This window comes from Macadamia integrifolia, unplaced genomic scaffold (genome assembly GCF_013358625.1).
Source record: "Macadamia integrifolia cultivar HAES 741 unplaced genomic scaffold, SCU_Mint_v3 scaffold1548, whole genome shotgun sequence".
NCBI lineage: Eukaryota > Viridiplantae > Streptophyta > Magnoliopsida > Proteales > Proteaceae > Macadamia > Macadamia integrifolia.
The window spans coordinates 167,265-181,720 of NW_024868254.1; the positions used below are offsets into that span (position 1 = coordinate 167,265).

Genomic DNA, 14,456 nt, shown 5'->3' on the forward strand with positions numbered 1-14,456 from the left:
TATTGGTGGGTACAACTGCTTCTAAGATTTGAGATTTCTTTGAAAAAACAATGGGCATTGATGTTATTCTAACTTAGGATCGCAGTACTAGAATTCTTTATTGGCAATCCCTTGGCAGTGTCAAAGGTATTTGTGAATACATCACTGGTTTATTACCTTCATTTATTGTTTTGGAATAATGGAGGGAAAGAAATAACGGAAAACATAGTGAAGGCTCTCGTGTTGTAACTACCATATTTAAGAGAATCAAATATTGGATTCATGAAATCATTTACCCAACTAATTTTTTTAAATCCCTTTCTGTGGGAGATTTTCTTATCTTGCGGGTCTTTAAGTTAAACCCACCAATTAGTAGGGTTAAAGCTCCAATTCCTATTTATTGGTGCCCTCCCTTTTTTTCTATTAAATTGAATGTGGATGGTGCAAGCAAGAGGAATCCGGGTATTAGTGGTGGGAGAGGCATTATTAGAAATACTGACGGGAATGTTCTGATAGCCTTTTTCAACTTTTATGGGGTGTGTACAAATTCAGTGGCGGAGATGAGAACTCTTAGAAATGGCTTGGTATTGTGTAAGGATTTGGGCCTTTCTTACTTTTATATTAATTTTTAACTCTTCTCTGATTGTGAGACTTATCTCTCAAAGATCATGTACTTTGTGGAGCTGTTGGTATTGGTTTCAGGAAGTAATCAACCTCTGCGATTCCCTGAGAGCTCATATTTCCTTTTCATTTTGGAAAAGCAATCGCAACTGATTGGTTAGCTATCTTTGCATGTGAATCTACTATAAATTTGGTTTTCCATGACGATAATGCTCTCCCATCTAATATTAGTTACATCATTCGGGAGGATAAAGCGAGATTATCAATCTTTAGAAAATAATTTTTCCTCTTTTGTAGGTTTTCTTTTGGGTTTTGTGAGTGTCAAAGTGATTTATATCTCATGGGTTGGGGTAAGGCAGGTTATGTCCCCCCCTTTGTTTCTTCATTAATTATTTTGTTTCTCTTATTTAATAAAATTTTAGGGGTTTCCTTGGGTCTTAGATAATATTCAAGTTAAAAAAAATAAAAAATATAAAAAAAAAAAAGTAAAAGAAAGAAGGAAAAAGAAGAAGAAGAAGAAGAAGAATTATACCCAATGCAATAGTAACCTCTATACGTAACCTCCCATGATTTGGATAATTTTGTCCTTGAAATTTCACCAACCCCTCTCTTCTCACGCCGCCCCTTTGTAGGTATCCTTATGTCAATAAGATAGCCAGAATGAGAAATGTTGCTGTCAATAAAAGTTTGGTCAATGGATAAAGGGAAAGAGTAGCTTGTCGCAAAGAGGTGGTCAAGATCCAAGCAACGTGTCAGAACAAAGTTCTTCACCCTCAACATAAAGGACACGTAAAGTGAATCCAGTGCATAGCACACTGGTTGCAGCCTCTACCTTGTAGAACAGGTGCCAAGTTTGTGGTCTAGAGATCAACCCCTATCACATGTATTTCACCCCCGTTTCCTATCATTCCCCCCCCCCTTTTGTGTGTGTGAGTAAAGTCCCCTTGGGCAGTTCCTTAGGATGTAATAATAACAAAAATAAATAAATAAAGACACGTAAACTCTGGTTATGGGATCCTTATTTAGAAAGGGAACTAACTCTTGACGTGGGAGTAAGGTTAGAAAAATTACAAAACCGCAAAGGAGTGGTTACATGAGTATTTAAACTAGGTTCCTGGTGAGAATCAAGGCATCATTAACCACAAACAAACTCACATACTAAATGTGTTATACCTTTATCTTCCACTACATCAGTATCCCTTTTATCTCTCTTTAAATATTTAGGAATCTGTAATCTGTTACTCTTTCAATTATTTCTTCCAAAGGTTATCAGCTCTATCATTTGTCTTTTACATCTTTAAAGGTCCTTGGAGCAAAATGGCCAATGGTCAAATGTTGTGGAATTACCCTTGGACAAATAAACCCAGTGCCATTTGACCGAGAAGAGTTGGTTAGACTGATCCAAAATCAAATCAACCCTCTGTGTAAGACCTAGATCGACAAACCAGAGATGTACATCCAGTGTTGGAGTTCAAGCATCCAACATGATTTTACTTTCGAATTGCCTCTTTGGAGAGAAAGCGTTGGACAATTCCAGATGGAGAATCTCATCTCGTGAAGAAGTGGATCCTTTGTAACAACAAACCCTATCATTTAGATTCCAGATCGACAACTTCATCCACTGCCAATGCCGTAGAAGAAGCCTCTCTTTCAGATTTATCTCACCGATAGCAAACCCTCTCCTTTAGATTCATCTCACTGATCGCCCAGAAAATCCTTTATTTTTTTCTTTCAGTTTCATCTCAAGATCGCAACGCCAAACCCCCTCCTTTGATTATTTTGATCAGATTCCTTCTTATAGAAACCTAGCCATCGTATCACCTTCAATCTTGTTGTAATGGGTTGTGGTTCTTAAATAAAAGCTACTCTATTGTGCAGAGAAAGGGAGAAGTCGTTAAAAAAAAAAAAAACATTGTGCAAATTCTGTGCACAGTGCAAAGAGCCAAAGAGTCCCACTGATTTGGTTACACGTCAGCTGACAGAAAAACCTGCAAAACAGGGATTGTCTAATAACTTCCCCACCCTATTAACCAAACATCTCAAAATTCTAAATTTTTGAGAGAATTCTTACAATTATCCCACCCCATGAGAACCGCTATTTGGAGTGATGTTGGTGGACAAGAATCCGTTCCCAACAATCAACGTGGTAAACGCTTTTGACTGGGCAAAACTTTTGGCAATGTTGCGGCCAGCAACCAAAGAAAAGAAGGCCGCCCCATGGCTTTTGTCAACCCGATCGACGTTGGCCAAATTAGAAGACGTAATGGAATTTTTTGGCAAATCATGCTTATTCTGTAGGTTGCCATCTAAAATAATAGACCATATCTTCTTACATTGTGATTTCATTTCATAGATATGGATGGCAGGCCCATTGGATCTCTAATCGCAGTACCTCAACAAATTTTCCATGATGCAGGTGGTAAAGTATTTTTTCTTTCATAAAGCATTCCCTACATCTGATTGCAATTGATTTTTTAATTTGTTTGCACTTACCATCTATTTCATTTGGAAACACAAGAATTATGTTTTGTTATCCAATGTTCCACCCAATCCTCTCATGTATTAAGAATAGAATTATGTTTTGTTATCCAATGTTCCACCCAATCCTCTCATGTATTAAGAAATATTCATCAATGGATCAATGATCTTAATCTTTATTCTGAAAGACTAAATACTTTTGCTCTCCTCAATACAAATGGTCTAGCAAAGCATGAAACAAAGCCCTTCTCTTCCTTTTTTGAACATATCCAATTTTAGTTTGTGCTGGTACATTTAATATTTTGCAGTTAACTTCAGGATGAGCTTTTCAGATCCTCTCACAAGGTAAGTTTAGGGTACAGGAGTCCAATTACACCAAAACTACTCAACAAGAGGCAGTGGAAGCAGAAGGAATTCTACAAAGTCTGACGAAAGCAAGAGCAAAACAATGGAATGTACATGAAGTATGGATTTCTAACAAGAAATTACTTTACCTCATTCCTCAACCGACCGAGGGTGCTTGGCCACCTTTACATTTTGTTACTTTCCATAAGATACATGACTTATCTTGATCCATAAAGTTTATATATAAAGAGAAAGACAACAACCCTGCTATGGAGTTTATATGGGGGTTGGCTTGTAATATTAATTTTGGGAATAAGGAGGATGATAGAGACTTAGGAAAAGTACATACACTTGTTTAATACTACTTTGTTTGCTTTATCAGAAAAAAAGAATAGAATTTTTGGCTAAACTGGGGTTTAGGTTCCAAATTACTTCGATCCGATTTTCATGGACTCACTACATTACTTGGATCCAAATTTATGGACTCAATCAAGACTCATTGCATCATTTCTATGTGTGTGTGTGAGAGAGAGAGAGAGAGAGAGGACTCAATGCACAAGGCTCCCACTACTGCAGGGTCTGAGAGTGACAAATGTAAAAAAGCTCACTACATTAGATATTTTTTACGAAAATAAATTTTTTTAAAAGATTTTTGTTTAAGCCAAAATAAAGAACATTTAGTAAACTCAACTGGTAGTTGGAAATTGGAATTAATAGTGATAAGATTGGAGAAAGTACAGTACTGAAGCTTGAAAACTAATAATATTCAGCTCAAATGTGAATCATGGGTTAAGTTATAGTGATTCAAGTTGGAAAAAAAGGAGCTGAAAAAAAATAAACAACGAGAGAGAAGAGTTTTTAAGATAAAAATCCTCGAGTAATGACAAACCCACCCCCACCCACAGAAATGCAAGACACCAAATAAAGATAGAGGCTTGCGTATTCCACTATCCATGCACTGAAAGGATTTCTTCCTATATCAGGTCAAAAGACAAATTCACAAGTACAACTATAGAAGGAAGGAATCCAATTTTTCATTTCTGATTTCAGTTTCAGCAGTAAAAAGGTTTCTCAGGGAATATAATACACTACATTTCTCTGTACATCAATAGATTATATTTCCATCAACTTATGGAAGCAGATTCTTCCATGGTTGGCAATTAAACAATTATCCATGACACAGAACTTTGCTCTAAAAAGTTAACCTAAAGTAAATCTAAGCTTGCAATAGAACCACATCCTTATAAGACCCTACATGAAGCAATCATGAATTCATTACTTCAGGATCTCTTTCTCTAATTGTTCTCTCAGCAGTTTCTTATGCCTTGAGTGCCTCGGACTCTTTCAATATCCTCTCAGAGTAATATAATTGATCTGGCCTCAACTGAAAATGAAATATCAAGTAAGCAGTTAGCAGCACTTCCAATTGAAGACCACTGACCCAATGCGTATCTGAAGGGCTGAAAATAATGAAATAAAATAAAATATGAGCATAGAGAGTGATGGGGAGGGACGTGAGAGAGAATGAGAGAGGGATGTCAATGCAGGAGAGGTCAATACAGATTGGCATCAACCAAAGTTCAACCCTGAAACAGATGAAGCAGTTTTTATGATTTAAAGGGGACTAACAAATGATTTTGACTCAGCTAAGCTACCATCAAACATATGAAATGAAAGCAGATTTCATGGTCTGATGGCTATACATGTACAAAAGGTCGTACAGCTGTTCATTCCAACAAAATAACAAAAAACACCAATGAGATAGCAGATGAATCAACAAATAGGAGCTTATTTGGCCAAGGATTTGTGTTGAGGGTGAATCTAAAAATGCCAAGACACGAATCTAATAACAGATGGGACATGTTCCCAAGCAATTATTGAGGCCTATTTTAGATATGAAATTCATAGAATACATAAATCTGACAACTAAGCAAGATGAGGCACTAACTATAAGAAGACAAAGATGCACAAAACGGAAAGGTAAAAAGAAACCATGATATAACACAAGAATGGCATTTATACAATACCTCAACATCCTGCCTTTGGCTTACTTCATGTACTTTGTGGGAAGAGAGGTTAGTGTGAAGAAGAAGAAACACATTGTTTGGACCCATAACTATTCCTTCAAAGTTCTAAAATGCCCAATATGCCAAACATACTACCACTAGATAAAGGTAAAGCATTCATGACACCAAAAAAATGGAAAATATAGATCTAGAAAATAAAAACTGCACAAAAGTGAAGAAACCAAGGGTTTACCATGCCACAAGCAAGTTCTATTTATAATCTGTCTATTCCAATAAGCCACAGTTACATGACAGCTGGTGTCATAAATACACAAATGAAAGCCACTGCTCAATATCTCCATCCATATCTTCATCACTCTTGATTTCAAAGTTTCAGAGGAAACAAAACACTGATAATATGAATTAATGGACAGCCCACCTCAAAGTACTATTAGAAGGTAGTTTTATTTAACAGAACAGTGACTTGAGGATCAAATTGTTATTAACTATCAATAAGCATATCAGGGTGAATGATATGATCACTAACCAACCAAATAAGTTAGCTAACAAGGGAAAAAAAAAACAATTACTTGTATGTTGTAACCACTTCCAAAACCTTTATCTTCCGAACAACATGGGGTTAGCTGCAATGCTGAACAATTCCTATAAGCTAAAACTAATAAATCTTCGCATAAACACATAGTTTTGCTTGGTTCATATTTCAATTGGTTTTCAATGTATGCAGAAAACACAGTTTCAGGAAAATAATGGGAAAAAGAGGAAATAAGGGGCAGTCAATACTCAATACCCTTTGGGAACAAAGACGGCACTCAATTGTGAACTCGCCGGCCGCTGAACTCGATCAGACGATCAGAATGTTCAGATGTAGAAGAAGGGGGGCAGGGGGCTAGTATTCCAAAGCTGAGATGTTCTTGATTCCAACGCGGGAGACGCCTTATGCTTGTTATGCTTGTTATGCTTGTATTCCAAAACAGAGAGAGTTTGAGAAGAAAAAGGAAGTAGAAGGGAGAGATGGACAAAACAAAAAAAGGTAAGTGGAGGGAGAGAAATAGTTTGAGAAGAAGGGTGAAAGCGGAGTGGGCGAGCTTGTGGCACAACAGTAAAGTTACACTACTGCAACATGCTGGTCACAGGTTCAAAACTTGAAAACAGCCTCTTCTGTGAAGCAGGGGGTAAGGCTGCCTACACTTGCCCCTCCTAGACCCTTCAATAGCAGGAGCCTCATGCACCGGGTTGCTCTTTTAAAGAAAAAGGAAAGTGGGAAGGAGAGGAAGAGATTTAGCATAAAAAGGAAAAAAAGATAGATGGAGTAAGGGAGATCCGTGAGAGTGTGAGGGAGAGAGAGAAAAAGGAAAGTGAGAGGGAGAGAGTTTTAGAATAAAAAAGAAACTGAAATTATGAAATTAACTTATATGGTATTTAAATAAAAAGAAAGGGGTAAAGTAGTCAAGTGAAAGATTTGTGACTTCATACTTTTATATAATTAGTATGATAGTATGATATTTGTCGACCTAGAAAAGGCCTATGACAAGGTCCCCAAAGATTTAATCTAGCAGGTTTTAAAGAAGAAATGGGTGTCAAGTAAATACATGGATATAATTAAAGACATGCATGGAGATGTTGTGACTAGTGTGAGATTAGTGAGATGCCAAGGTGTTGAGTTTCCAATTACTATCGGATTACATCAAGGATCCGCGTTGAGCCCCTACCTAATTACACTTATCATGGATGGCTTAACAAAAAATATTCAAGGAGAGATCCTGTGGTGTATGTTTTTTGCTGACGAAATTGTGTTGGTCGCTAAAACTGTGACAGAGATTAACGATAAGTTGGAACTATGGAGATATACTTTAGAATCGCAAGGTCTTAAAATAAGTAGAACGAAGACGGAATATATGACGTGTAACTTTAGTCGAGTGAGGATCAATAGCGAGAGAGTGAAAATTGAGGGGAGAGAGATCCCCCAAAGTGACTGCTTCAGATATCTGGGCTCTATCTTAAACAAGGAAGGTGAGATTGATGATGATGTTTCACACAGAATAAAAGTAAAATGGATGAAATGGAGAGGGGCGTCTGGAGTGTTATGTGATCGACGGATTCCTCTAAGACTTAGGGAAAAATTCTACAGAACAGTCATAAGACCAGCTATGATGTATGGTGCAGAATGTTGAGCAGTCAAGAGGCGTAACATAGATAAGTTAAGTGTGGCTGAGATAAGGATGTTGAGATGGATGTGCGGTAAAACCCTGAAAGATAGAATAAGAAATGACTAGGTTAAAACCGATTTAGGAATTGCCCCAATTCAAGATAAGTTCAGAGAATGTCGGCTACGATGGTTTGGGCATGTCCAAATGAGGCCTTTGGATGCCCCAGTACAGAAGAGTGACCAGATGCAGATGGATGGAGCTAAAAGGGCTAGAGGCAAGCCAAAAACGACCACTGATGAGTTCGTAAGAAGAGACATGCAAAAGTTAACTCTTCACCCAGGTATGGCATCTAACAGAGCTACATGGAAGGCTAAGATCCAGGTTGCCAATTCATGAGTGGGATGTCACAAAGTCACCTTTTTTTTTAATATATATAAATTTATACTCATGGATCCATGTAGCCGACCCCATTTAGTTTGAATAAGGCTAAGTTGTGTTGTTGTTTGTGTGATAGTATGATAGTATTTCTACTTGGTTTTGTTTTATATATATGTATATCTTCCCAAATATATAATTCTGCATACTATTTTCTTAGTTCAGACTACTTTCTTGACAAACTTCTGCATATTGCAGGTTGCAGTCCTTTAAATTCCATTTACTACACTGCTTTTGGGCCTGTCCAGTGGCTTGAAATCCATTTATTCCTCAAATGAGAATTTTGCATAGTTGGCTGCATTACCTCAACCCTTTCATGTATGCTAAATCCACAAAGGGATTCATACTGCAACCAACTTTATCAAACGGCGGCATCAAATCCAAGAAATAGAACACAATAACACATTCTGAATTTCGACAAGAGAAATCCCGTAACGGGATACAGTATCATTATTAGGAATATTCTTATGTGAATGGATAAACCCAAAAACACAAATGTTGGGCTTTGTATTCTACATTTCCTCAAGACCAAAGTAAAAGCCTCTAATATCACACAAAGATCACGGTTTTAAAAAAGACTCACTAATATTAGCCAAGTACAAAGACAAGATCGGACGGAAAAAAAATCTTATTATATGATTTGAGACAATGAATACCTAAAGTCTTGAAAACTGGATCACTCGTCGACCTCTGCCTTTATCTCTTTCAGTAGCTCCTCCTTGTAGTCCTCAAATGTCCCTGGGAAGGTTCTCGCAGTTCCATTTTCTACAACCCAGATCTCACTCCTCTCTTCATCATCACATACCCTCGATATTAGCCTAGAATCATGGCTGACCAATACTACTCCACCAGTAAACTCATCCAGTGCATCAGCCAAAGCATCAATGCTTTGCATATCCAAATGATTTGTGGGCTCATCTAATAACAAAATGTGAGGCCTTGACATAGAAATCGAAGTAAAGACAACTCGAGATTTCTGCCCTCCTGATAATTTCGCAATAGGAGTAAGGTGGTTATGGCTAGGAAGCCCAAATTTTCCAAGCTTTGCACGGACAGCCTCTTGTTTGCTTAACCCTTCTTGATCTGGATGAAGCCGGAGAAGATATTGAACCGGGGTCTCATCCATAGTCAATAGATCCACAAAGTGCTGCGAATACCTCCCAATCCTCAGCTTCTGACTTCTCCTTACTTCTCCCTCAGTTGGAACCAAATCTCCTGCCAAAAGATTGAGCAGGGTTGATTTCCCAGCTCCATTAGGCCCAACAATGGCTACACGAGTTCCCATATCAATACCCACATCAACATTAGAAAGCCTGAAATCCTCCCTATTTGGATAGCTAAAACTGACTTCAATGAGCTGCAAGAGAGGTGGGGTGAGCTCAGTCGGCTCAGGGAAGTGGAACTCCACACTGTAATCCCTCCATTTCTGAGGAACCTCGGGCGGGGCCTCATCTTCATCAACCTTCCCCTTTGACTTATTCTTTGATGCTTCCTTCGCTGCAGCAAACTTAGCTCTATCCTTAACCTTCTCCTGCTGAACCCGATTCCCAGATCTCTTCGCCGCCTTAACCTGCTTCTCATAGATCTCAAACTTCTTGTTCATCTCCTTGCGGCGTTGGTCATACCCAGATTCAAATTCATCGAAATTCCCTCGATAGAAGTGGAGTTTCATATCATGTAGATGAATAATATCACTGCAGACAGTGTTGAGGAAATCTCTGTCATGTGAGACCACAACAAGAGTCTTCTTCCACCTGCACAAGTACTCCTCTAACCACAGAACAGCCCTGAGATCAAGATGGTTTGTGGGTTCATCAAGCAACAAAAGGGTTGGCTGCACAAAGAGAGCCCTAGCCAATGAGATTCTCATCCTCCACCCACCACTAAAGGACTTGGTAGGCCTCCCCTGCATCGCCTTAGTGAAACCCAAACCAGCAAGAATCTTTGACGCCTGAGCCTCTGCTGCATCAGAACCCATCAACTGCAACCTCTCATACAAATCTGCAAGCTTCTCACCTGCATCTTCATCACCGTCTTCTTCTTCTTCAGCAGAAGCGCCACTTTGTAGAGCTGCAACCTCCTGACGAAGCTTCACAAGCTCTTCATTCGCGGAAACCACAGCTTCAAGAGCTGTCCTCTCATCACCAACCACCTCCTGTTCGACCAAAAGCACATCAATGTTCTTTGGCACCGGAATCTTCCTCCAAGCAAGAAGCTTCAAAAGAGTCGACTTCCCCTTCCCATTAGGTCCAATCAAACCGTACCTCTTGCCATGAGAAATCTTCACCGAAGCATTCTTCAACAACTCTTTCCCTCTCGCCGACACAGAGAAATTCTCAACCGTAATATCCCTGACATTAGCATCTGCAGAATCTTCACCATCAAGGACCGAAGCCCGGCTACCGATTACAACAGTAAAGGCATCACGATCATCTCTAAGGGCTTCTACGCGTGCTTGTTCAGCGACATGTGAAGCGATCATATCCTTCTTCTCTCGCTTCTTTAGTTCTTTCCCCGACATAGAGATTTCAAGTGGCTTTGAATCGAGTCTCTGCTTAAGGGCTCTCTTCTTGGCTTCTGCTTCGGCTTCTTCTGACGTGAAGCCGTCGATTTCGTCTTCGTCATCTGAGGGAGGGAGATCAACTCCGTCTGTGTAGGAAGAGTGCTTTGGGGCTGATTTGGGTTTTGAGGTGGAAGACGAAGAGCTCTTAATGGGTTTATCGGATTTCTCATCCATGCTTGCGAGCATGGCCGAGACGGAGAGTCTCTCCTTCTTCCCTTCTTTGGATTTTGGGGCTGTGCCCGTTTGTTCAGACTTTTTCTTTCCCATTTCGCTCTCTCGAAAGCTCTGTGTTTCTAGGGTTTTTTCGTAGAGCTTTCTGTTTCTAGGGTTCGTTGGTCTGAGTTTCGAAGGGTGAGAGGTTGATGATATAGATTTAGGGAGAAAGATCGCTACCTGTCGTGCGCCCCTACTCTTTGACACATAGGTGATAAAATGACTATCTCACCCCTTCGGTGGATGGTTGTGCGTTTGCATGTGCATCATTTTCATTGACTTATACGCTGGCCTAGACGTCTGACGCCGCTCGACGAATTAGCCATTTTTTTTAAACGAAACCGAACGAGAATGGTTTCAAGTATCGGTCTCGTATGAATCGTATTAGATTGATATTAATTGAGATTTGATTCTGATCCTTGATAAATTTGGATCAATGTTTGTATCGTTTTAGGAGTAAAATGAGAAAAAAAATATTTTTTAAGAAAAATAGAAGTAAAATAAGCGATACCCACTACCGTATCCAATCTAGATGGTATATCAATACCATCCCTAAATCCTTGGAAACAAGGGAAAGTAGAAAACAGCATACTTTGCATTACCCACTTTATACATAGAAAGGCAATGAGATCAATTTTTAAGGGAGATGACGTTGGCATACCCTTCTCAAATGACATAGAGAAATTTTTTCCAAAAGAATAAATCTCATGACTGATTGAAAAATTGGACTAGATTGATGGAATTATGTGACTTGGATTGGAATTGACCATGACTGGTTCCAATTTCAGCCAATTCAACATGGTTGATTCTAGTGCTTTGGGCCCTGGCTCTCTAGATTTTTAGATATGGCCAATTTTAAGGTTTTGGGAAGCAAAGTAGGAGTTTGTATGGATAGTTTTGATCCTGATTCCGATTTTAATGACTCAGTCTTCTAGGGATGAGACATGGATGGCGGAGAATCGTAGTTGAAGAGTGATTCACTAGAAACCAAATACAAAAGCAAGATGACAATGGAGATCTTTTATTTATATATATATATATATATATACATTTTTCCCATTGATTATTTTTTTGGTGAAAATTTTTCCCATTGATGGTTGATCAATGAAAGATAGTTTGAATTTCAACATAAAATGGTTCTATGGTAGGATGAAGATATACGATTACTTCTTTTTTTTTTTTTTCACATGGTGAAGAGATTTTATTTAACTCTCTTCATGATGAATTGGAGAAGAGTATTTCAAACATTGAGCAATAGGAGGTGAGAGTTAAAAATGGATCCAAAGTTCAATCACAATGTCACATAACTGTAGGTGAAGAGATTCTCTTTGGATGAAAGAAAAACTTAATCCCAAATATTTTTAGTACATAAAATTACATGGAGAAGATTCCTTATGATGCCAATGCGGGGAGGAATCTGCACGCCGAACCATTGGCAATATAGAAACTGGTATTATCCATATGAGCCCCATAAAGGTTAGAATAGGAACAATTTTTTTTGTGGGGGGAGTGTGGCCCTTGCGCCAGACACATGCGGGTCAAATGATCGGCCCACCCCCATGAAATTGAAAATGATATCTCAATGGATGTTTCCTCTTGCATTTTCATTGGCCCTTGCACATGCACAAGAACCACACTCCCCCATAGGAAATACTTTTCCAATTAAAATATGGGCAAGAGAACCTTATCCGCTTGTGCAGCCACTATGCCAATGCATAGGCCAATGAGAGACTATGCGAAGGCATTTGGGAAGAGTGGGCAAGCGATCTTTTTGTACCAACCTACATTTGGGCATAGAGACACACAAACAATCATGGTTCTTTTCTTAGGGGGGTGGTCTATTCTTACATGTCCTAGATAAGTTTAATTAAAATATTAATAATTGCTATATAGTAACTCAAATAAGAGCTCAATTTTGTGGACTACTAATGTAATACCCTGCTTCTTAAACCCGGTCTAATTTCGCGGTTAAACCGATTAACCATGCAGGAACTGAACCAGAGGGAACTAGAGCGGGTTCCTTATGGGCCATGATGGCAAGGGTGACCTTAAACACCGGCTAGCCCGACAAGTCTGAGCCAGTGCCAGAAGAGACGGGAGTGCCCAAGCCGTGTACATGCACCTACCATAAGGCCATGTACGGTTAAAGCAGGTATGGTAGTCGTATATTAAGGTATATACGTATACTACATCGTATGCCAGGGGTGGGGTTCGCGCCGAGGCTCGAACCCTGTCAAAATCCCAAGTTTTGGCCTCAGGTGGGCGGACAGGTGGGTGCACCCACCCACCTGAGTGACCCATCCATGTGCACTATTCACTTATTTAGGAATTATATATATAGCTTTATGATTTTCTTTTCTTTTCATTTATGACACTCGTACGTTGGTGAGAAGAGTAAAGAGGAGAGAGAAAAGAAATGGAAGAAGAAAGGAAGAGAAGGAAGAGGAAGAAAAGAGGGATTTCAGCGGCGCCGAAGCTCGAACTTCCCATTCCGGCGCCGGGAGAGTGATCTTCAACTCTAGATCTACAGTTAGAGGTAAGCAAAGTTGGGTTTTGTGAACATTCACCATACCCAAGCTTTAAACCCTTGATTCGAGTATGATTTCTTGAGATCTTGTAAATCCCCTTTGAAATGATGAATCTAAGGTTTAATAGATGATTTATGTATTGATCTTGAAGGATTTGAAGAGATATTGACAAGGTGGAAGAAGCATTGTGAGTTTGAAGTGATTTGGAGGGTTTGAAGTCGTTCTTGAGCAAAGAAGGTAAGATGGTTTCACATCACTTGAATCTAACCTGGATCTAGGTTAGAACCATCCTATAGGACCTTGAAGGTGTGAAAAATGGGTTGGGAAAAGCCCCATTTGAATCCCCAAAGAATGGAGGAAGTTGGGAAGAAACAGTGTCTTTTCTACCAAGACCGGTGGGTGGCACCGGTGGGCCCCTACCCGCCTGTGGCATCCACCTGAGAGGGTAGGGGCCTTCTGGCCCAACCGGTGGGTGGAACCGGCGGGCCCTACCGGCGGGCCCCTACCCGGACCGGTGGGTAGGACCGGTGGGCTAGACAGCCCACCTATCTGACCCACCCGTGTGGCCCCGAAGGTGATCCTTATGTCCGATTGAACCCAAATCGGACGTGTGACCTTCTTTTGACGTTCTAAACATGATTTTGTCATCAGATCTCATTAATTTTGATCCTAAACTGGTGAAGTACTAACCCCGCTCAATTATGTTAGGTTCACCAAATCCTACCCGATTCGCACCAGATCTCACCCGTACCGAACGGGAATCCTTGTACGCTACAGGTAAGTGGGGAGAGGACGTTTGGCCTTGTTTCAAGGCATTGTTTGTCATTTATTTAATTATATCTAGTCTAGTCATGCCATCATGAATATGCTATGTAAATTAGTCATTCCTCACATTGTTATGCATATGTGTTATGTTTACTTTCTAAATGCCAATTGAATGAGATGTTTATATGTTGAATGTGGACATCATGGTGCATGATGCATTGATAGACTAGATGCCGTAGTCGGCTTGGAAACTAGTGCATTGGTGGCCCGTGAAATGGGACACAGAGGCACTATGCAATCGTACTATTGTCATATAGGAGCATGCGACATTAGGATTTTCACCATCCCGTGCTAC

General features: G+C 39.7%; 1 protein-coding gene and 1 long non-coding RNA gene across 3 annotated transcripts; one reads left to right on the forward strand and one right to left on the reverse strand.

Annotated features, from left to right (window-relative positions):
• Positions 1–1,750: 1,750 nt before the first annotated feature.
• Positions 1,751–3,074, forward strand: LOC122064156. Its single transcript, XR_006135611.1, has 2 exons — positions 1,751–2,860; positions 2,954–3,074. It is a non-coding gene; the product is annotated as an uncharacterized LOC122064156 (long non-coding RNA).
• Positions 3,075–4,435: 1,361 nt separating this feature from the next.
• Positions 4,436–10,991, reverse strand: LOC122064164 (ABC transporter F family member 4-like). 2 transcript variants are annotated; one of them, XM_042627869.1, is made up of 2 exons: positions 8,689–10,991; positions 4,436–4,883 (listed from the first exon to the last, which is right to left on the reverse strand). In XM_042627869.1, exon 1 carries the CDS (start codon positions 10,860–10,862, stop codon positions 8,709–8,711), a length of 2,154 nt encoding a protein of 717 aa, XP_042483803.1. In that variant the 5' UTR covers positions 10,863–10,991; the 3' UTR covers positions 4,436–4,883; positions 8,689–8,708. The 2 variants fall into 2 exon arrangements, with proteins under 2 accessions (XP_042483803.1, XP_042483802.1); XM_042627868.1 differs by having other exon boundaries at positions 4,436–4,807; positions 8,689–10,990.
• Between the last annotated feature and the right edge of the window lie 3,465 nt (positions 10,992–14,456).